Genomic DNA, 23,733 nt, shown 5'->3' on the forward strand with positions numbered 1-23,733 from the left:
GTACAAGGACTGTACATCTAATGTAAACGTAATTAGATTTCTGTTTGGGAACTTTATGTTCGTAGCATGTGTGACTGTAGATACACATGTTCTGCATACTCCTGCCACCTCATGTTGGGCTTGGACCTTACAACTTGTTTTTCTTCAAAGATGCTTTGAGTCACAGGATGTGCTTTGACTCCTCCCTTATTATATTGTGCGCATGGGCACAACTCCACCATAAATTGTTTATTTCCACCATCATTTTCAATCGTCACATTTTTTTTCTGGAATAATTGCCCGATACCTTGCTTGATGGGAACTCCGCTGTACTCCCCACCCAAGCAACTGCTACACTTTGCCGCCCTGGCGTCGGGTATTCCTGCTTTTCACTGAATCGAATGCTCTTTAATCTCTGCGGAGTTCCCCCTGTAAAATACATACAAGAAGGGGGTGATGGAACGCACACCCTCTTTTGTTCAAGGTCAAATTCGAGTTACCCTTAGGCAGACCAGCACAGCGATTACTACCTTTTGTCCACCCCTTCCAACCCCCTGACCACGATGAGGGCTCCAGCGAGTTCTGCCTCCCCACCCAGTGTAAAATGATCTTGAGGTACTGAAAAGAATGATGTTGGGTGCACTCGGAAATGCATCAGCCTTTGACACGCCCAAGGTTTTCAGACAGCAATACCTGATCTGCATTGAGGAGGAAGAGGCGGGTCCCTCCGGGATCCTAGCAGCCCCACTGGCACCCACCCCCTATACACTGTCCTAGAGTGCTTCAGAGGGAGCAGAAGGAGACCGGCGCTCCCTCCATGTTGACACCAACAGGGCCTCACACCAAGAATACTCTGAGGGAGGAGGAGCCAAGATGGCGACCGGAGCAGACGCTTGAGCGCCCGGCTCCGTCGGTCCGTGGCCTCGGACTACTATCCTGATGCCCATCCTCGCCGATTTTCGAGGTGCACCGTGTGCGAAGACGCGCTGACCGCGCTGCCGCTTTCCCGGAGTCTCAGCCCGCCTGGATGCCCGAGTTCTGGGTGCTTTTGTCCTCTGCACTGAAACCCTGCGCCATTACGGCCTTTGCTGGCCCCCTGGAAGCTCCGCAGTTGCCTGACCAGCTAGCGCTAACCTGAGCCCCGCGGTCCCGATTTTACCTCGCACCACGGATCGTTGCCGGACGAGCCCGGAGAGGGACGGCCGGACACCTTCTGCACCCTGTGCCGGACGGGCTGGAGCTGTGGGGTGGGCCCCGGTGCGGCGGGTCCCCTGCCCCGCTCTGAGGACCGCGCGGTGGGAGGCAGCCGCCCCCTTCACCTATTGCCTAGCCAGCGGCGGAGGGAACCTGCGAGAAGAGAAGCGACTGTCGGCCTTTCCCGTTGCGGCGTAGACCTGAGGGGAATTGACTCCTTGCTACGACCCCCCCCCCGGCCATTGCACCGTATAGCGGCAAAACATGGCGTTTAGTGCCTGCTTGCGGCTGGGGGGCGATACTCCGGTCTCGCCTGCTGCCCACTTCGCCCCCCCTCTTCCGGACACCAGCTCCACTGTGCCGTCCCGGATTGCTGCCGCTGTGGGGGCCCAGCCTCCGCTTACATGCGGCTCCGTTCTGGCTGCCCTGCGGGACTTCCAACTACAGATGTGCGCTGGCCTGCAGGCGCTGAGTGAGCGGTTTGACCCCATACTGTCGGCCGCGGGTCGTGAGCGCACTGTGTGCCATCTACAGGGCGTGGGTCTCCCGGTGCTTTTGTCCGCTTGCGGGGACGCAACGGCGGTGTGTGACTGTGTTACACTGGTGCCTTCACCTGGCGCTCCCGGCGCCCAGGGTACACCGCTCTACACCTCAACTGCGGATGCTTTGTCCCCCTGGTCATGGCTGCCTGCTTCATTGTTGCCTGCCCCACCGCGTCCAATGGACTATCCTGTTGAGAGACGCCTAACGGCTTCGAGGAGCCGTCCGCGGTGGCCCACTGCTGACTTTTTGTGGAACTCCTGTACCTTACTTGCCAGGTTTGGATTTTATGTGGTGCAAAGAGGGACCTTAATCGATGGGCGGCGGCCATTTCGTGATCCTACTTCACCATCCTTTCACAAGCGACCATCTTGTTTTTGTTTGCTCGGGACACGGGGCCTTCATGCAGGGGCTGGTTTAATCCCACGCCCGCGATCGGGCCAGGGCTAGACTGACTTCTATTGCCATGGTTTATGGACGGGCTGGCCTGGGACTGGAACTGTATGTATGTTATGCGCGCACTCGTTGCGACTTGTATCCCTTCGCTTACACTGTGGTGCCATGGTATCTTCGCATGCCGTTTTTTTTTTTGGCGTAGTGGGCTCTCAGTGTGTGGGGGCCATGATTGGCTGATGGTTCGGGGCGCTCTGGTGTCCCGTGGGCTCCTCCCCGCCTTCTTTTCTGTTTTCTTACTTTCTTTCCTCTATTCCTACTTTCTTTCTCCTCTATATTTCGGGTTCATTGGGCGACAGGCACTATGCTGGGGGGGGGGTAGGCCGTAGCCTCCGCATTGGTGTAGGGTGGGGGGGTAATACTCTGTTCTTAATTAGTTCTATGGGCCTTTTTTCCTTTATGTCTCTGCGTTCTACTTTCTTCGATTCGGGGTCCGGGTGTGGGGTGGATCGAGTGGGGGCGGCTCCGGAGGGGTGCGTACTTGCTCATGTGACTATCCTGTTATATTTCTGCACCGCCTCACTGTTTGAGTTTTTGCTTCAATTGTTGTTCTTACTGCTGTTGCTGCTCTCCCGTGTGGTGAGGCTATCTTGCGGACTCGAATCTCCTTTGTTCCTATCCTTCATTGACTTTTTTCTTGATAAAATTATCTAAAACTTAAAATTAACCTTCACTTCTCCTTCCCCGGGTGTCAAAGATATCTCCAGTATGTGATCCATAACTTGTTGTTAATCCTGACGGTTGACGCATGGGGGATTTAATGTGGGTATCAGTGCTTCATTGTATCGTGGCCGGCCTGACGGTTGTAGGCCCGTATTTGTTCTTTTAAGATGCACGAATAAAGGTTTTTAAAAAAAAAAAAAAAAAAAAAAAAAAAAAAGAATACTCTGAGGGCTGTGAGTATTACTCCAGTGCAAGGTTAGGCACCAAACTCTGGTTCACTTAAGTGCCTCCATGACGAGGCGGAGCAACACTCCTGCGGGAGTCTGGTGTTGAGCACGAACAAGGTCCACTGTTGTCCCCGGACCCCTGTCGGTACAGAGAGTGGTCTTTGACTCCAAGCAAGCTCTCACTGAAGGCTGTGGCTCCTCGTCATTCATCCACCCTTCAGCGGCGGCTCTTCCGCAATGACAGACGAGCGACAACTCATCGCCCCCCCCCACCTCCTCCTCTCCGCCAGCAGCCTCAAACTTTGAAAAATACAACAGGTTTATTCCCGTTTTAGTTTTCAACTTCTAAGTGCTGAGTCTTGGGGTGGGCCATCACGGGGGTAGTCACGGAGAGGGAGTGGTGGGCACTGCTATCAGTGCGCATGTCATTTTGGCCGGCTGTCTTGGGACAGCCAAAACCAACATGCTCACTGAGCAGTCTCCAACCGAGCTGCGTTGCTGGGTTGAAGACAGCAGGCACAGGCTACCCGTCTCTCTGGGAGTGTACATCCAGGCCACTCAGGCAAACCCTGATTTTTTTTTTTTTTTAACAGACTTTTATTGATTTTCAGATAGCATACATTCAATCCTGTGAGCATCATGAGGATCGAGATTAGAAATCAGTATGCAGCACAATTGTATACAGTAACAAACTTAGCGACCTCCCAAGCGTGATTGCAAGCAAAAGAGCCCTACCAGGGATCTCAGAAGTACATTACTGATTCTCAGCCATCCGCCCACAGGGAACCCGGTATACAGTTCAATTTATCTTAATACGTGATCCAGTCCAATATTGTGAATCAACATAAAGAACTCCCGACCCCCTCCCTCCCCTCCCGAAACACCCCAACAGGTACCCCCTACCCCAACCACCCACCCAAGCATGCCGCCGATCACTAAAATACTCAAGAAGTCAAACAATATTCCCGCACCACCTATCAGAATCCCTGCCTCAAAGGTCGCAGTCTGTAGCGGATCAGGAACACCAGGGGGAAGGTCCTAACAAGGTCTCATTGGTCCCGTCCTACTCTTTACTCCTGCAGGCACGGGGGCCGCTCAGAGGGCCTGCGCATCCTCCCCCCCTCATCAAGTACATTCTCGTCTTCTACAATTGGGTGCTTAGCCAGTTCCATGAGTGCCACCCATGCTCGAGCCATTTCCAATGACTTCTCGCTCCCACTACGCCAAACCACGCATAATCTATAGTTCCCGTCACTTTCTGCCCATTTCACCAGCTCCCTATTCCAGCACGCTAGAATGGGTCCCTGACTCGCCTTCCAACGGGAAGTAAGTTCTCTCTTAGCCAAGACCAACCCCAAATCAATGAACTTGCAGGTAATCTTAGTCTTGGCAGTGTGTGGAACCAATGTAACAAGCAAACCCCTGGTGACATGGCTACCTCCCTCTCCGTCACAGTCGCCAAAGCAATCGTCACCCCTCGCCAGTAGTCTCCCAACTGTGGAAAGTCCCAGAACATATGGAGAAAACTCGCCTCTTCCTAATTACAACGGGGATAAGTGGCTAATACCCCAAAATATTCCTTAATTTTGCCGGGTGTGAGGTAGGCCCTATGTAAGACATAGAATTGGATGAGCTGAAAGCGTGCATTTCGAGAGATTTTCCACGGCCGCTCAATAATTGCCTCCCAGGGTTTTTCTGCAATGGGCTCCCCCAGATCCGCCTCCCACTTGAGCCGCAACGCCGTCAAGGGTTGACACACTCAGGCAAACCCTGATGCTGCTTTCATGCTGTCAGCAGCATGAAAGGAGTATCCGGATTGGCCGCAGGTGAACCTGTGCTGCAGTCAGGAGCCGAAGAGCGGCAATGCTGCATGTAGCAGGTAAGTTCTTTCTTCTTTTTAGGCATATTCGTTGTCCCACATCCCTGCACCGCTGCTCTGACACCAGACGCTACTGCCACCCTCCTCTTGCCTAAAGGGCACGGCCCCATCACTTCGGTGCTGAAATGGATGCTAATGACCTCTTAGACATTGAGATCGAGGGAGCCCAAGACTCCTATCCTATAGAAAGTGACAGAGGAGCTGTATACCGGTATAAAGCAATTTTTCATACATTCAGTAACTTGCAAGATTTTGTCCAGGCTGCCTCCTGAAAAATCAAGCTACGCTGCCTTGATTTCCAAGAAACAGAGGCTGACTTTCAGGGAGGAACTCTCCTTCAATGCATTACGTCATCGGTGCCCAAGAGGCATAAAGACAAGGCTACTACCTACCTCCCCACTTCCACATGCCACACCCAGGTAGTCCGCACTTCCTCTTACTCCACAGCCACCACCACACCTATACTAAGCACCCTCACACCCACAAGAATATCCTACCACGTCAGTGCCTTCAGATTCTGACATGTGTTGCCCTTCAGGAGAAGGAGAAACTTATGTCCAGCCTGCTGGAGCAAGGGATGGGGGAGGACCCACAGTATGACTACAAAGTTTACCATGTAAAGTACATCCCAGATTTTGAGCCATCCCCATCAGACAGGAATACAGCATATCTGCCACCCTTCAGCATGTGTCCGCCACCATAAGGTAGATATGCATGACCTGCTGGATGAGGACGTCTTTTTGGTGGAGACCTTTTCCAAGACAAAATATATCATTACTTGATTTGTGCCGGGGGTTTACGGTGCTCAGCACCCGCACTTATTTCACATGTCCGGGTCTGTATGATTTTTCTCCTGGGAGATAAGCCTGGTAATTATTAAAAATAAATGCCCTCCTTCGGTGTCTGCCTGGTATGCATTCCCAGGCTGGCCCCACCCTGGTCCAGGCATGTTGAATGTGCATCATCATCACGTTAGTGATGTCAGCAGTGCTCGCCTGCCTTTCAGGAAGGAACATCGTCATTTCCATTGGATAATCGTAGCTCAGGGCGGCTTATGGCTGAGCTTGGGCAAGGCAGGCTGAGAAAGTGCTGGACAAACTTTTCATGACATCGGTTAGAGCAAATTAAAAGCACGTAGCATCCTGTTTTCATCAGCTCGCACTGAACTGAAATCAACTAGAGCTGTCTATAACCCTGCATTTGGCATGCTTGTGGCTGTGGCTTACTGCAGCCATTGTCTGACCTTGGCGTGCTAATGCTGTTCAGCACTCTTTATAACTGCACACACTCTAACTGCTGTGCTCCATGAGCCTGGCAGTGGCAGCATTCCAGGGAGCAGCTGGGCAGCAGGCACGGCAGGGCATGTAGAACTGTAGACACCCACCTGGCCTGCACATCTGAATTAGAGCACAAACCCAATCAGCACAGCGGTGGCCCTCACGATCGAGTAAGTGGAGCAAATTATTGTCGGCACTGGCAGGGCCCTTGCTGATTTTTTTGTGTGTGTGTGTCTGTCTGTCTGTCTGTCTCTGAACCGTTTCTAGGTGTTTTGCCACCCTAGGCGAGAATTGAAAAATGCCACCTCCTCCCTTTTACTACCATCACTCTCTCCCCCTGTCATCCAGGCTAGAGAGGGACACCCTCTACTGCCGAACCCTTCTATGTTACTCTCATTTACTATCAGGAAACACGATCACAACAGTCAGTCTTGCAAACGGCCTCAACGAAAGACCCGGCCAGACCGTAACGGTAGCCATACACTCACAGAACTATGTACACGGATGCCCAATACAGCCTTGTGTTTAAATACCACAGAGGCATCAGTGCACCTGGTTTTCAAAACCCGAAACAACAAAAATAGTAACTTGCACCATCTTCCAAAGCCAGAACTAGTGGTTTTGCCAACACTTGTTTTTTTCACTGAGGCACCTGAAATAGTTATCATCTCCATTGTATCCATTTAATAGAGGCTGATCACAACAATTAAAAGATTTCCACGTCAGGGAGATTATAGTTCATGATGTTCAAATCTGCACTAATCAGAAACTATGGCAAGACGTTAATATAGTTTGGCGTACAACACAGAATGAACTGCTTCTTGGCGCTGCGAATAGAAGTTATTGACAATCTTGTGCATGTTACCACTATGAGAGTAATCCTGACCAGAATTTGAGCCGGTGCAAGGCAGAATGCACACTTCACCATAGTTGACAAGTGGTACCATGTTGTGGAACACCTTCAACCAATCCTGGGTTTGCGGCCACCTGTGTGTTGCATTCTGGGATTTGTAGTCTTACTTTTAACAGGGTAAGCACTGGCTCAAAAATCCCAGCGTGGACATTGACGTTGGCCTAAACAGTCACTACCGGATGCCGGTATAGGACATGACATGACACTAGGCTAGTGGTTCAATTCTTTTTTTTTTTTACGGAGTTTTATATAGAGCGATCTTGATCCGAAAGTATCGGGTATCAGAGCGCTTTACACGAACACAAGTTGTTACATCATGAGGACACATTCATTTTTGTTAGGCACGAACAGCCTATTATTATTACAACATGCGCAAAGTTCACTGAGCTGCCAATATTCCAGCCCAGAATTCCGAAAGAGAACAATAACCATTTTTAATAGTTCAAGGCATGTTGAAGATGAAGCCAACTTAAGTGCAAATCTCTAATCATTCAGTTGTTAAGCCAATTACCAGTTACCAGTAATGAAATGCGTAAAGGTTATATGTGATACTTACAGGATAAGAGGCAATCGCCATGCAGTTACTCTGCTCAACCTTCCAACAATGTCTTCAAAAAGGTACCGAGCGGTAAAAAAATATGAATTTTTTATGAGGGTCAAATGAGACAAAATTTACTTTTTTATTGAAAAACATGCAAGTCTGTTGACATCTGTTCTCGTTGTGCGTCTCATGTGTTGTGTTGACAATTGCCAGGGAGTGAGCACTAACACTGCTATTGCATCTTCGGGTGTGCATTATGCCAACCGGAATCATATGAAGGGTATTTGATTCTGTGATGAGAAATTAGTACACACGGTCTGGAGGGTCTGTGCACGGTGTGCAGACTGCGCGCAGGTGGTCTGTGGCTGGTGCTGAAGACGCACAGCCCTGGAGTGGGTGTGCCTTGAAGTAGCAGAGGATGGCCCCCTTTCAAGTAGAGGGCTATCCGCTTCCATCCTGCGCTATGTTGCATATTATTTGTACAGCGCCTGTGACGTCATAAGGGCGCCTCAAAGCACTGAAATCAGTTCTCACTACACCCCTCTCTATGAGCTCTCGGTGTTTAGGAAAGCCGTGGTGAGCGGTTTGAAACAGTCTACATTCCCTGCACTGCCAGCCCCTTCTCTTGTACAGGCCGAGACGCTTCTTGTTTGGGATTCCAGCACTTTTTGCATTCATTAGAAAGAGACGAAGGGCCTGGGGTGGGGGATTTGGCATGCGTCGCCCTCTCTGGCTGGATCCGGCGAGAGACAGTCTGCGCCCCCTGAAGGGTCCTCAGAGTCAAGGCTGTTTCTATTATGCAAGACTAGGCAGCTGCCTAGCTTTACGTTCGTAGGATCAAATTAAAAAAAATTCCCCCTTTTGCCGCCCTAGCTCTTTTGACGCCCTAGGCGGCCGCCTAGTCCTGCCTAATGGTAGAAATGGCCCTGTGTCTGTGTCTTGAAAAAGAGGACTGTCTGCATTTTGTAGGGTTTTCTTTTCCTTGCGGCGGGAGTCAGTCGGCACTAGCTGCCGACCTCAGGAGGCGGAAACAGGATTACAAAGTGCAAGAAGTCCACATTTATTAGTAGAAATGGCAGATATTTGAATGAGAATGGCGTTTCTGTAGTAGGGGATCTCTGTGTATAGCCATGGCGTTTCTAATGTACAAGCTGCTTTTGACTGTACCAAAATGAAAAGATGGGGCGATGAGAACCATGAGCACAAAAAAGCTTTTAAAAATAGAATCAATCCATCATCCAGAATCTATTGGAGTGCTGTTTGAATTTAAAATGTTAATGTCAATGGGCTGAAGAAGGTTCGCTAATGGCATTAAGTATTTCTATGTATGAATTCCACATACTTGCTGCATTGTCTCTACTGATTCTATTGTTTAAAATATAAAAATGCATGCGATACAAAAAGGTGGATATGCGAATAAATTCACCGTCCACTCAACTTTTGTTATGGCAAATGGGTGTGAGTCCTCTTCTGCCTAAATTGTGCATGGATGTTTATTTTTTATTTATTTAAAGTTCATGCCATGTGCTTTTATTGGTGTTATGGGCCCCACCAATGAATGTAAATTTTGTACTACCCGCTCCAGCACTTACACCAAGGAAAGCGTAGCTTTCGCAAGATGCGATCATGTGACCTAGTGACTGTAGCTGCCGACCATGAAGCACTGGTAACCAGCTTTGAATCCCTGGGCTCAGCACCTTCTGAATCCCACAAATCTCCATTTGCTGCAAAAAAAGTATAATGTAGGCTGAAGTGTTGAGGTTTTATCCTTTGTCCTCCGTCCGGGTTCGCACCGGGTAAAACTGCCAAAGATAAAATGTGGATTCTGCCTTTCTACCTCTGCTCTAATCTCATTCGATGGGAACTAAGCAAGAAGCATTATGATTTAATTTGATCTAATCATTTGACTGAATTGCACAGTGTGATACTGGAGAACCTGGGGTTCAATACAGCTTCCCCGCTTGCCCAAATTGTGTTCATAGTCCAATGCTTTATTTCACCGAGCCACATTTTTGCCAAAATTGTACTTTTATATGCACTATTTGTTTTTATTATTTTTTCAAACTTTTCTCAGGGTGAGAACCTTTAGGAAGGCTCGTTGAAATGTGATCAGGTATCACACACAGCCATGTCAGATGTAGCTGTAGGTGGAGCCACTGGAGGAAGTGGGTGGAGCTGGGGGATATGGGAGTGGCCTCCTAAGAAAAATATTCTTCCCCTGCACTTATTATTCTATAAATTAAGCACTGGAATACATAGTCATCTTGACCCTGTCAATGCTTGAGTCAGCCATGGCAAGGGCAGAGGTGTTTCTGGCACAGAAGCTTCCTCCCCCCCAAACATTGAAAACCCCCCGCCCCCCCTGCTATCCCCTGATCGCAAACACTTGTGGGGTAGGGGAGAGTAAAGGATTTCTACAGTCGCTGGGAAGAGATCACCTCAGAAAAATGGGTGCTAGCTAGCAGTAGTTCAGCAAGGCATATGTCCAGAGCAACCCCTCCCCCAACACACCACCATGCAGACATCCTCAGCCAAGACCACCTCGCCCTCCTCCAGGAAGAGATCCAAGCGCTTCTCCAAAAGGGTGCTGTACAGCTCGTTCCTTCACTCCGACAGGGCAAAGGCGTCTACTCGCTGTTCTCCCTCATTCCAAAGAAATATGGCTGGCTCCAGCCCATCTTGGGTCTCTGGCCACTGAACTGGTGCATCCTGTTCGTGCATTTTGATATGACCACAGCACAGAACATCATCCTTGCTTTGCGAAGGGGACTTTAAGATCGGGTTGGACGTCCAGTAGGCCTGCATTCTGAGATGGTTTAAGGCATGGGCAAAGTTTGTCAGGGCCCCCACGTGCCACATGGCTTCCAGGTAAAAAACAGGAGAGGAAGAACAATGCATGGAAAACGAATTAAGGTGAATATTATCAGATTCTATCTGATGGAATGGGAAAAATCCTCGGCGCAGTGCTTACTTTTTCACTGCTACAGCAAGCACGGCAGTTTTGAAGGAGGATTTATTTGAGATTACTATTTGCTGGAAATCAAAGCTAAAATTGCAAGCACTTTGTGTATTTGTCTTATATTAATATGATGCACTAGTCTGCTAGACACCCTTAATGTGCCTCCCCTTCAATGGGAGGAAATGCTGGTTAGACACCAAATCTCACAAAAATATTGTTGCAAATCCCCCCCCCCAAAATAGATCAAAGTGTAAAAAGAATTTGCTAGATCAGTAATTATCCAGGCCTTTTTTAAACACTGTGTAGCTGACTTACACTGGGCAGTTAGCTTGAGCTTTTAGCTGGTTTTGCATTCCCCATTTCTGAAAGTTAAACTATAATTCAGTGTTTGGTATGATGAGGGCTTAAAATAGCTACAAATGTTTATAAATGTCAAATTTGTTATGAACAAGGGTCTCAAAATCTATCTTGAGAATGGCCCCCAAAATCTTTAAGACTGTACTGCCCACTTACACCCATCAACTATTCCTTTGGTTTGTGGTAATGGACAATACTGCCAATTCACAGTTCTACCCGTGGTAGTCACTTCAGATCCTAGGTTCTTCACCAAGTGCCTTGAGGTGGTAGTGGCCTCATCATTGTGGGTATCCACGTTTTCTTGTACCTTGGCGACTGGCCGATCACAATGCCTAACACACACTCCAGTTCCTGTTTCTCCGATCCACAGCTTAGGATACACTATAAATGCACAGAAGTCCCTCCACTATCCCAAACAGATCCAGCCCTACCTGTGCTCAGAGTTGAATGCTATTGCAGCTACTGGAATAGCATATCCCAATCAGCAGAGGGTGATGCTTTTTTTTTTAGTCCTCGCATTAACTAATCAGAAGAAGTGCAATGAAGCCTCTGGGTATGATGATGGAATCCTGAATAGCAATTGTGCTACTCGCCAGATTACATATATGTCCACATCTCGCGAGGCAGTGGTCCCAAGCGGAACACTTGTGCTCTCTACAATGGTAGAACACAGTAGGAAGCTGGCTTTTATGTAGTATACCAAAAGGTATACTATGTAGACAGTCCAGACAACCCTTATTGGCTTATAGGGCTTAAATTAATAATCCCAAATGCTCTCTGTTAGAAACTGGGCTTCATTGCAGATGCCCCCCACCCCTCACTTTTTGCCCCCGTTAGAACTGCTAGATGCTGGTTTTTTACTCCGATAGTGCACTGGGACCTGCCAACCACGCCCCAGTGCCATGCTGTTTCCCCTAAAGGTAATGTAAATTGCTACACCCAATTAGCAAGGTACTTTTCACCCTTGTTATCCCTAGTATGTGGTACCCAGGGTAAGGGTGGTCAAAAGGGGTCACTAGGGCTGCAGCACAGTATTGTGCCACCCTGTGTGACCCAAGTAAAGGTTTCTCTGCAGGTCTGCCATTGCAGCGCCCTGCATGAGCAGCCTGTCTGCTCGAGAGTGACTCTGTACATACCATGTGCTGCAGAGCCACACCACTGCCTTAATGTAAGTAACTCACTCTTAAGGTTGTCCTCCTAAGTCCAGGAGGTAGAGTGCCTTATATGAAAGGTATGGATATATATGTTTATACATATGTATCCCTACAGTAACCCTGTAAAGCAAGGCTTTACTGTAAGTGACTGGCGGTCCATAGAGTAACATGGGCTGGCTACCAAGGAAACTAGATAGCCAGCTCCATTTCGGAATGACTGAATTATGTCGTGTTTGGTGTCAAACACTGCTTTTTCACCCCCAACACGATTCTCGTGTTTAGGATGAGCAAATGTGCACAGGGGTGCCACCCTGAGTGGGTGCCCCCCAGAATACAGTGACCCAGTGCCTTGGCGGGCTTCCCCAACCGTTTGCCACCATGACTAGAATCTGGCCTCCTAGTTGGATGTGCTTGTACCTCTCCAGGATGGAGACAAAGGCCTAGGCAGGAAGGTCACACCTCCTTCCTCTCAGGATGACTAGTGTGTACAGTCCTCAAGGCAATGAGCCTCACGGGCTTTCACTGCTCTTGATGTGCAATTACTGTTTTGGTCAGGTGGGACCCGTGCGTCAAAGGCACCCATGGTTCTTGGTTAGGCCAGCAAAGGGGGACAAAGCAGGACACTGGGTCACTGTTGGTGCTGGCCTCTGCAATGTTGACGTCCCTCGTCGGCTGGTCGATCTTTACGGCTTTGGTTGCTGCAAGGGGTCCTGCACCCCAGGTGTTGGTGGAGGGCAGCTCAGGTTGGTCCTAGCGTCTTCACACTTGTTGTGAAGATGGAACTGACCTCTTGGAACATGGTGAACTCCTCCTGGGTGGCTGCTGCGTTTGTGGTCCCAGTGAACAGCAAAAAGATGCACCGGACGTTGTGGTCTGTGGCTGCAGAGAAGTGGCTCCTCCATTCCAAGGGAGATGCTGACAGCTTGGCAAAATGCTGGAGGTCCTTCGAGGCTTTTGGAGGATGCTCATCTGCAGGACGGGTCGGGTTGTTGCTATTGTTGAGACAGGAGCAGGTAGGCAGGCAGGGTTTGGCGCCAAAGTCCATCAGCAGTCCACAGTTCTCGCTTCTTTGACTCTTCTTTGTCCTCTTCTTTCTTCAGTCAGACAAATCCCTGACAAGTCAGACAAGTTCCCGATGTCAGGGGCCACCTAGTACTCAATTTTGAGACGTTAAGGGGAGTGGATGGTAGTAGCCAATGGGCTGCTTACCTGTGGGGTCACTACACTCCTATATGACAACTTCCTGTGGGGAGAGGGAAAAACCCTGTCCCAGAAATCCTATTTCCACCAAAATCAAAATGACTGAACCCTTCTTTCGTGAAGCATATCAGGCAGCCCATCAGACAACCCACCTTATGGGTTTGGCTAGTCTAGTAGTGCACCACGTCTCCTTGCATAGCTAATTTCCCGCCCATCCTGGTGCCAAATGGTCCTCAGGGTGACATCTCCCAGGTCTGGGGGAAAGCAATGGCAGTCTGCATGAGTTTGGTGGTCGGTCCCTTGGGGTGCCACAATACATGCTGCAGCCCTTAGGGACCCTCTTTAGTACCCGTGCCCTAGGTACCATTTACTAGTGAATTACAGAGGTGCTAAATGTCTTGCCAATTAGGGCCAATTGAGCAGTTACCTTTTTTTATGGAAAGAATACTGGCACTGGAGACTTGGTTGGCAGGAATCCAGTGTACTCATTCCAAATTGCATCAAATATCAGACAAAAAGTGGGGATGACCATGTCAGAAAGGGGCAATTTCATACAAACTCCAATAACCATTTACTCGCCAGGCCTTGCTTGGTCCTTCTTCTGCCGTTGACCATTACCACTGTTACATTGCTCACTGGGAGGGGGTGCAAATCTTGGCAACGTGACTGTGCAAAAATACTTCGACCCTCCGCCACAGCTGTTGACAGATCAACTATTAGAGCTGCTGTCCATTCGTCTAGCCTAGCAAGGCCTTCATCAAGCTTATTTACAGCAAAGTGGTCCTCATGAAGATGGACAACATGACAGCAGCGTATATGTACAGAAATGAGGGTCCTTACACTCTTCAGCTGTCTGCGCTAACACAGGAGAACTGCAACGGGCAAACAGCAGCAGGATCGGTCTCCTAGGGTAACACCTAATAGGGGTCAACAGTCACTTTGTGTACCTGTTAAGTGGGATCTATCAACATCTCCACACATGCAGACTTTCCACAGGTACTTCCAATGGGGGGGAACTCCAGCCATCTACCTCTTTGCCACCACAGAAAGCGCATAATGCCTAAGCTTCGCCTCTAGGTTCTCATAGTCTGTAAGCAATGCATTATGGATGAACTTGTCAGGGATATATTCTTACAGGTTTTATCCTTTCCCACTCACCCCATATTAGAAAAATGAGGCACGATTCGGACCTTCATTCTACTGATACTTCATGCTCCTGGAAATGTCCACCAGGCCCAATGGAAAGTTACCAGTCCAGCTGGACCTTCTCACTCAACAATGCAGCTGAATCAAGCACCCGCATGCCAAACAGATGAATCGAGCAATCTGGCACCTGAGAAGGCGGATGTAGCATACACATCTGTATACCGCCACGTTAGCCACATACATGCTGAACAGGGTACCCTTGCCACAATTCCTGTTGTTAAAGCATTAATGGAAGGACTTAAAAGAATAATATTCCCAAGAACACCCCAGGTCCAGTGTGATACCTTAATGGAGTTCTCACTAGGCTTATGGATCCGCCTTTCGAACACCTCAACTCTTACAACCTGTTTCTTTCCTGAAAGGTGGCCTTTGTAATAGTTTCAACTTCGCGTATGCACATCAGTGAGTTACAAGCACTCCCGTTTCACAAGCTATTCTTTCAGGAGCATAGTGCCAGTCCTTAGTAAAAATCCAAAGTTCTTGCCCAAGGTAGTCTCACCTTTTTGCATTGCAAAGACTATTGTGCTGATGTATTCTTTCCACAACCTGATTCTGTAGTAGAAAGGGCATTACACACTTTAGATGTCAAGCAGTCAATCGTACTATATTGGTTGGGCCAAGCCCTTTCACAGGACTAACCAATTCTCTGATCCTTTTGCTAAGTCCACAGAGGTCACCCCACCCTATTGCTAAATCCCACAGAGGTCACCCCATTCTCCGAACCCTGGTCCTTGTACCAACTTGTCCCCGAGGCCATGGCCCTTTCACCTGTGTGAGTGACTGCTGTGCATAGTCGTATCGTAAATTGACAATGATACTCTTCTTTGTGATCTGGCCCTTGCACATGCCACCTACACAACAGCTGTAGTCCTCGTACCCATTCTTGTAGTTCAGGGGCTGTGGTACCTGTACCTAGCTTACTGCAGGACACTGGCCATAGTGCTAGCACAGGCACTTGGGATGACTGACTTTCAAATACCCTTGAAAAGCAAGGTTGTTGGAGTAGATGTGTGAACGAGGAAGGTGATGGGTTTTGTTTAGGAGAGGTTCTCTGAAAACAACTGGATTCAGAAACCTTAACACCTGAGAATTTAAGCACTTGACCATTGAAGATTAAGCCATTAAAATCATTTACATTTCACAATTATAAAACTGCTTTACGCATGCACTTTTGTTATTTACCGAAGCCAAGATTTTAAGAATGCTTACAGTGACAAATTTTGATGTAGATTTTATAATCCTTTTGGAAATTATGCCAATTTCATTTAATTTTGCATCCATTGTGTGGGTTGTATTCATGCTTCAGTTGTAAATCACCCTGCAACATCTGTGGAGCATAATGCTGAACAAACGCACAATTCTCTGCTTTGCACTGAAATGATAACCATGTATGTAACTAAAGATCATAGTTCACACACAGCATTAAAGACCTATATTTGTTTTTAGCTCCAGTTCGAAGCTAACCGGTCCATGGAGATTCTTGATGACACCACTACAGATGGATTCCATTTGCTTCTGATGGTTTCAAAGCCCCTCCTTGAAACGTTTGACCATGTGTTTCAGTAAGTTGTGCTTAAATATACGGGGAGAAGAGGCATGGGGTGTATTTGTAGTGAACATCAGGGTGTCCTGAACGGCTATGTTTTAGAATCACTAGCAGTCAAGACTCTTTTAAGGGCACATAAGTTAATTTCATGCTTACGTGTCAACATGCCATAATGACAGAAATGTTCATACCGTACTTTGTGGCTCACGTTGAAGAATTGACTAGATCAGAACGTTGCTAGTCAGGGCAGAACATTCCCTTAAGGGATCACACACTAATGGACTTACCGCTGCACTTTGAATTTAGAATTCTGAAGAAATCTGCTTCAATAGGGCATTCTCAAGAGACTTAACATAGCTAAAGCTGGGGAAATCTTTGCCCACCTAATCTTAGTAAATCCTAACCACCATTCCAATACCTGCTCACAAATCTACAATACTTGGGTATAAAGCATAGCAAGGGATACCAAATAAAGGTAATCTTAAAAATGGTGTCTGTTTTTTCGAATTCCCATCTTGCAGTCTTCAATGGTTACCTGTGATCTTCCCCCAGATGTTTGTAACCTCTTTACAGAAATGGGACTTACGTCTAGCAGCTTCCATAGTTGTCCAATTGGTGCCAGCGTTTGAAGTCGTAGTCCTTAAACGGTGTATACTAAACCAATCGAAGAGTTGGTCATTGGGAGAGCACCTATTTGGGTGTGATATCAGAGGCATGGCAGTCATATCTTTTAGTCTGGAGTTGCACAACAAATCTTGGATTATAGTGGACCTATAGTTGTTTTAATTCGTCCTTTATATTCATTATCAATAAATAGTGAATACGTCAATTATGCCAGTTAGATGGGAGCTCTCCTATTGTAGAATTAAGACATTAGTTTCCTGTGAAGGGATCCTGTCCTATTGTGTTGTTAACGTTGCTTGGAATCATTGTTTTAAGGTTTCTTACAAAAGTCAATTTCCGGACACTAGAAACTCTTGTAGCTTATAACATTGCATTCCACAGATTTCCCATTTTCCTGCCTCACCCTCAAACCAATTGTCCATGTACAACCTCTACTGGCATCATCCGACTTACTCTGCAGCATTGCTAAGGGGACCACATGTATCCTGAAGTACGGAGCAACAGTTTTCTCAAAGTGCAGCAAAACTGGGTTGGGGTATTAAATCCAAAGCAGTCTGGAACACCTCGGTGATCTTGGAACAATTGCAAGGCTCCTGAGTTATATAAGCTCTCTTAAGTTGGTGCCGGTGACAAACCATCAAGCAGCCATCTGAGAAGTACATAGTTTTCTGCACCGCTAGGAAGGCTGCCACAATTTTAAATAGTTGCGTGTTCCATCAAATAGATCAGTGAGGTCATCACAAGCATTAAGGCTGACTTTGTCTGGATTTGTATTAAAAGTGCATATGTAAGCATTCTTGCAGAACATCCTTAATGGATAGGTGTACTGACTGGCTTCTGAATATTTTTTGCTGCAAGATGTATTTGTCGTTTCCCATCGTGGTTCATTGCATGAAAAACCCAGCTTTGTTGTATTTTACTATCCGCACTGATGACTTGCAGACTTCTGCTTGTGTCCAAGAATAGGGACCCTGCCTACTAATCTCCCTGCTGGGTGAGGGGACTACATTCAGGCAAGCCAAGATCAACTGCCCTGGAACCTGGAGCACTAGCGCCACATGCTCGCCAAGACAGGTGTGCGTGTGAGCAGGAGAGCGTTGGAGGGGGCGAGGTCCAGAAAAAAAGACTCCGTTCAAGGTGTGAGGAATCCAGCCCTGCACCGATTGGGCCATAGCCCATGTGTTGGACTTCATTGGCGATCTTGTATGCTAGGAGGGGAAGCTATGAACTCAGTTAAGAGCGTGGTGGCGGAAACCTGCTTCCCCGCTCCAATCTGGCCATTGTCAAGGTGCCGAACTGGGTGACCCCGTATGTGTCAGATTAGCTCACTTCCTCAGGATCTGCCCGAGGCTAGACAAGGCCCACCTCCAGGCACCCCCAACTCTGGATGCTGTTATAGCACAGAGGTTTAGCGTGGCAAGGTGAGCTAAAGTGTGTGGGAAAGGAACAGCCAGGAAAGATAACTGAAAAGCAAAATGTTCAACAGCAATGTAAACTTAAAAGGAAATAACACTCTTGCATGTGTTGGACGATAAGTTCCTGCCAACTCTCACCATAGGTTGGCAAGTACAACACTTATGCCCACAATCTGTTTTATGCACATTTATCCTCCTGTGGTAATGCCATACTGGATTAACAGTTGAATAGTAACAAGGCCCCATTCTGGTCATGAGACCTTCATGCACTCATCAACATATAGCATTGCCACTCTCGCCTGTTATAAGGTCCACAATTGAGCCCTGGAATCAAATGCTCACTTATCTTGAAAGTAAAATCAAACAAACATAAAACACCTTACATAACTGGAAACTGAAAGACTAAGACTTGTAATCAATTCTGTTTCGAGCTATGACCACTCGTAAATCACTTGGAACTCACACACACTAAGCCGTAGGCTTGCCACTTTAATTATGGTCAGCCACAACAAATATTGATCGTGCACCGAAAATTTCGCCTAGCAAAGGCAAGTCGAGGGCGAAAGAGCCTCTTGGGTCCCACACCAAAGACACAGCAAGCGGTCGAGCCTCGGTGAAGATCCCAGTGTTGAAAGATGAACGAGGTCGAGAAAACCCCAAGAAGACGACAGCTAAAACTTCGACGTTGAAGAAGAGACTGGAGACTACACTCTGCACTGTAAGAATAAGGATTTTAACGCCTCCCTCCAGGAATTCCATATTCCATCAAGCATACAGGAGGAGAAAGCCTCTGGGGAGTTGACCCCCCCCCCCCAGAACTACATAGAGAGGAGGAACAAGAAATCTTTTATGAAGAAGAGGACCCAGAGTCACAAGGTCTGATCCAGGACGTCGAGGGATCAGAAGGCATCAAGCAGCAATGACAATACCTCAATGGCGATTCCCCAGAAGAGGGTGTGGGCATGTATATTTCGAAGCCTCCCCCCCCGGATAGTATCGCCATGTATTATAAAATTGTGAAAAGAGCGGCAGACCGGTATGGGGTACGGTTGGAGGAAGAGAAGCACAGACATGTTTTCTGCTCAAGTCATTCCTACCATCACAAGCAAGAGCCAGTACTTAATCAATGTTTCCAAGAAGCGTTTAAAGTGCCAGTAACCTGCAGGCCACGGACACTCGCGGTCAAAAATAAATATAAGCACTCATCGAAGGACCCTGCATACATTTGAGACAATGCAATGGCGGACTCCATCATTGTGGCCACCAGAAGGAAAACAGCAAATGAGCCAACTACCTCTGGCCCACCCCGGGATAAAGAAAGCAAAAGGATGGAAATGGTGGGGAAAAAGTTAGAGAGCGGAGCCGCTGCACAATGGTGCATCGCAAACGTAAACACTTTACTAAACATATATTCCCCCCTCCCAGCACTGGGAAGAAATTGCAGAGTTAATGAAGCATCTGCCAGAGCAGTACCAGAAGAAGGCAAGCGCTCTCACAGAAGAGTTAAAGAACATTGCAAATGCATGCTTAAAATCCGCACCAGGGCTGGATTGGGACCTCCGATCATTCCTGGCAATTTTCTTGCACCGGCCCCTGGGGATGCACCGCCTGTTCCCGGGAGACTGGAAATGCTTGCTTGCTGCTTTTGTTACTGGGGCCGAAATTACAGCACTGCTGCAAAACCGGCACCCAGTAACAAAACCAGCGCCCACCCTTCCAGCCTACAGAGGAAACAAACCGATGCCCGGCCAGTCCGGCTCTGATCATCACTGGATGCTGCCGACACAGCGAATAGGCAACTGGTAGCAGTAGGCACGCCCAGCTCAGAGTCTCGGGCTTCAGAAGTTATGCCCAGGCCAACATCAATAACTCTCCTTTCAACGGGGAACACCTGTTTCAGAGTGCAGTAGATGACACACTGCAACAATTAAAGAAGGGTAACAACATGACAAAGTGGTTGGGGGCTCTACAATTCAGAGGACAGCAGAGAAGGGGAATCACCCCACTACAGGCTGATGGGAAGAAGAGGCTTCCAAGCCCCTGCAACACACCAGACATTCGAACACATATTTTAACAAGTTTAATGTAATTTCATATTCAAATTAGTGCCAATGTTCAATGACTTTTAAGTATCTTGTGGGTTAATTGAATTGCGCTTTTATGCTTTTAAATAAAATTGAATAAAAGTATTTTTTTCTCTCCAACACAAAAGTCACACACATACACCCACTCGACAGTGAAAGTACCAGGTACCACAGAGGTAACCCTGTCGTGGGCCAGGGAAAGGGCAGCTGTCCAGAGGGGCGGCGGCAGCAACAGGCAAGTGACTTAAAAAGCCAGAGATCCCACCCTCACACACCACCTCAGAGGGGAAGAAAGGAGCCTTCCTTCAGATGTGGAGGGAGGTCACTTCAGACAAATGAATACTCTGCATTATTGGCTCAAAGGAAATAACCCAACCGAAGAAAGAAAATCCCTTTCTTTGCAGAGAAGTGGAAGAATTGCTGCAAAAACAGGGTATATAGAAAGTGCCCCTTAAAGAGATCAACAAGGGAAACTACTCAACATATTTCCTGGTACCAAAATCAGACAAATTGCTTTGGCCCATACTAGACCTTTCAGGGTTTCAGTTCAATTCAGAGTTCTTACCATTTGGAATAAAATAGGCTCCTAGGGTATTCACAAAGTGCTTAGTGGCTGTAGCGCCACATGTAAGAAGGAAAGGAATACAGAAACACCCCTACCAAGACATCTGGTTGATAAATGTGGGTGCTGCCCTCAAATACAGAGACAACATAAAAACAGTGAAGATAACACTCTACAGACTGTCGTTCTCCATTAACGCAGAAAAATCATTGCCCATGCCAGAACAAGCGAAGCCCTTCTTGGGAGCAAGAATCAACATAACGCAATTGATGGCGTTCCCATGCAAAAAGAAGGTATGGAAATAATGCAAGAAGCTCGCCGCTACCGGAAGAGTCAGTCTCTGACAGTGAGGACTGTGGGGAAGTTGTTGGGAATGGTGGCTTCCTGTATTTTACTAATACCACATGCAAGGCTACACAGGAAATGGTCCAGAGCCAGTGGTCGCAAGCAATGGGGAGTTGTCACACATAGAGTGCAGGAGGAAATGAGGCTTGCTGACTACTAACCTGAGAAACCTGCTGTAGCGCTGGCGCTTTGCGAGCGCTGGGTACCTGGAATTACTGGCTTCTGCCTTTTTAAACTTCCCTCGTTTTGCTATTTTATTTAATTCTTATTTGGAATTATTCCCTGGTTTTAATCTGTTGGTCCCCTGCTTGCACTATAATTTGTTTTGCTCACCGCTGTTGGGCGGGTCCATCTCCCGGTTGCATTGTAGTTGATAGGGCGCCATCTTGGGAGTACTAGGAGCTGAGCGTGTGGCTTGGACGCTCTAGCTCTCCGTAGGGCCATAGACACTAGATAAGGGACGTAAACTGTCTGCTCTCCCTTGCTGACTACTAACCTGAGAAACCTGCTGTAGCGCTGGCGCTTTGCGAGCGCTGGGTACCTGGAATTACTGGCTTCTGCCTTTTTAAACTTCCCTCGTTTTGCTATTTTATTTAATTCTTATTTGGAATTATTCCCTGGTTTTAATCTGTAGGTCCCCTGCTTGCACTATAATTTGTTTTGCTCACCGCTGTTGGGCGGGTCCATCTCCCGGTTGCATTGTAGTTGATAGGGCGCCGTCTTGGGAGTACTAGGAGCTGAGCATGTGGCTTGGACGCTCTAGCTCTCCGTAGGGCCATAGACACTAGATAAGGGAGTCATGGCTTCGCGCAGCGGACTCGCGCAGCGGGCTTGCCGGACTTCCGCTGGAGTTACGCCTGAGTTCAGCCCGTCTGCGCCCGTCCGTGCTGAGGACGTGCTGTTGGGCGAGCTGGCCGACCGAACTTCGCATTGCCCGCCACAGATAGTGAGGAAGTATTCTAGAGGTGAGTTACTTTCCTTCAGGCCTCGATCGTTAGCTTGCCATTTTTCCCTTTCCCCTGAGGATTTGAGATCTTCCTCCTCTTGTCGCCTTTGTGAGGCGGTTTTTTCTCCATCCAAAGGGATTGGGGGAGGTTCTGTTAATCTATTAGCTAGTCGGACTATTACACAAACCAAAAAGGGTTTCTTGATTAACGCTAGGTCGCTTATCAAGAATAATATTGCGTTCCATGAGTTCGTTACTGATAGGCAGCCAGACTGGGTTTTTGTTTCGGAAACCTGGGCCTCCGACTCCTCTGGCCATGATTTATTACTGGCTATTCCGGAGGGCTTTACGATTCACAGACAGGATAGAGTGGGACGTAGATTGGGAGGGCTGGCAATTTTGTGTAGAGCCCCACTCTCCTGTGTGACAAAGACTATCTCTGAGCCCTCGGACTCTTTCGAGGCTATGTATTTTTGTATCTCTTCTTCACCTACAGTTTCCTTCACGGGCATTCTCGTTTATAGACCGCCTGGTCCCAGAACGAGCTTTTGCTCCGATTTACTTCGAATCTTAGAGTCTTATTTTGGTAAGTCGCAGCTCACTATTCTGGGGGACTTAAACTTTCATTTGGAGAATTTTGGAGCAAGTGATACACTTCAACTGATTAACTCGCTAGAAGCTTGTGAGCTTAACCAGCTGGTGAAAGGCCCTACTCATCGAGCGGGCCATACACTAGACGGGGTCTTTACTAATGACCCTAGACTTTCAGCTGGCTCTCCCATTCCCTTGGCCTGGTCGGATCATCTGGCTGTACCCCTTGAACTCACAATCCCTATTGAAGACCCCCATAGTTATGCCATCAATAATAGAGTCTGGAAAAGGAGTTATAAAAATATTACCACTCAAGCCCTCTCTCCTCTGATAAAAGGTTCTGGGGCCCTGTCCTCACGAGATGTTAACGTGGCGGCCCAGGAGTTGGCTGATTCTATTAGCAGAGCGGTTGATGTGCTTGCCCCCGCTTCTTTGCGATATGTGGCTCGTCGTAAACCCTCAGCGCCCTGGTTTACAGAGTCCTTAAGACTCCTCAGACAAACCTGTAGAGCCAAGGATAGGAAATGGCGTAAGTCTTGGGATCCGAATGACAGAGAGGATCACAAGCTGTCTCTACGAACCTATAAATTTAATGTGATCAGGGGAAAACAAGTCTATTTTTCTAATTTGACGGCCTCCCTCTCTTCGTCTAAAGAATTGTTTAAAATAGTTGACTCTTTGTGTTCTTCTCAGTCACCGGACCCAGTTGTGGACTCTCAGGAGCTATGCAACAATATTTCCGAATTCTTTTACAAGAAAATTTCGGATATTCATCAGGACCTGGCAACTCAGAGGATTCTATCAGATGATAGTTCCCTCCTTGCGATTAAGGCCGCAGAGTCCTGGAGGAAGGGACCTAATAGTAAGTTCCTTACTCTTTTTCCACCGCTCTCTCTTGAGAGTCTTAATGCCCTTCTTGATAGGACTAAGTCTGCTTCTCCTGCTGATCCCTGCCCCTTAAGAGTTCTTAAGGATTGCAGGACGATCCTTCTGCCTCCGTTGCTGGAAGTGATGAATGAGGCCATAGCCCAGGGTACTTTTCCTGTGACTTGGAAAAAGGCTATAGTCAGACCTCTCC

The 23,733-nt window shown here is 47.8% G+C and overlaps 1 protein-coding gene across 1 annotated transcript in view; it reads left to right on the forward strand.

Moving 5' to 3' along the window:
* The window catches only part of NOL6 (nucleolar protein 6), a 530,178-nt gene that overhangs the window by 142,270 nt on the left and 364,175 nt on the right, over positions 1 to 23,733 (forward strand). The window contains exon 11 of the mRNA XM_085628873.1: positions 15,989 to 16,104. Coding sequence (XP_085484999.1) covers positions 15,989 to 16,104 — 116 coding nt within the window. The remainder of the gene's footprint in view (positions 1 to 15,988; positions 16,105 to 23,733) is intronic.

This window comes from Triturus cristatus, chromosome 2_1 (assembly GCF_964204655.1).
Source record: "Triturus cristatus chromosome 2_1, aTriCri1.1, whole genome shotgun sequence".
Lineage (NCBI taxonomy): Eukaryota > Metazoa > Chordata > Amphibia > Caudata > Salamandridae > Triturus > Triturus cristatus.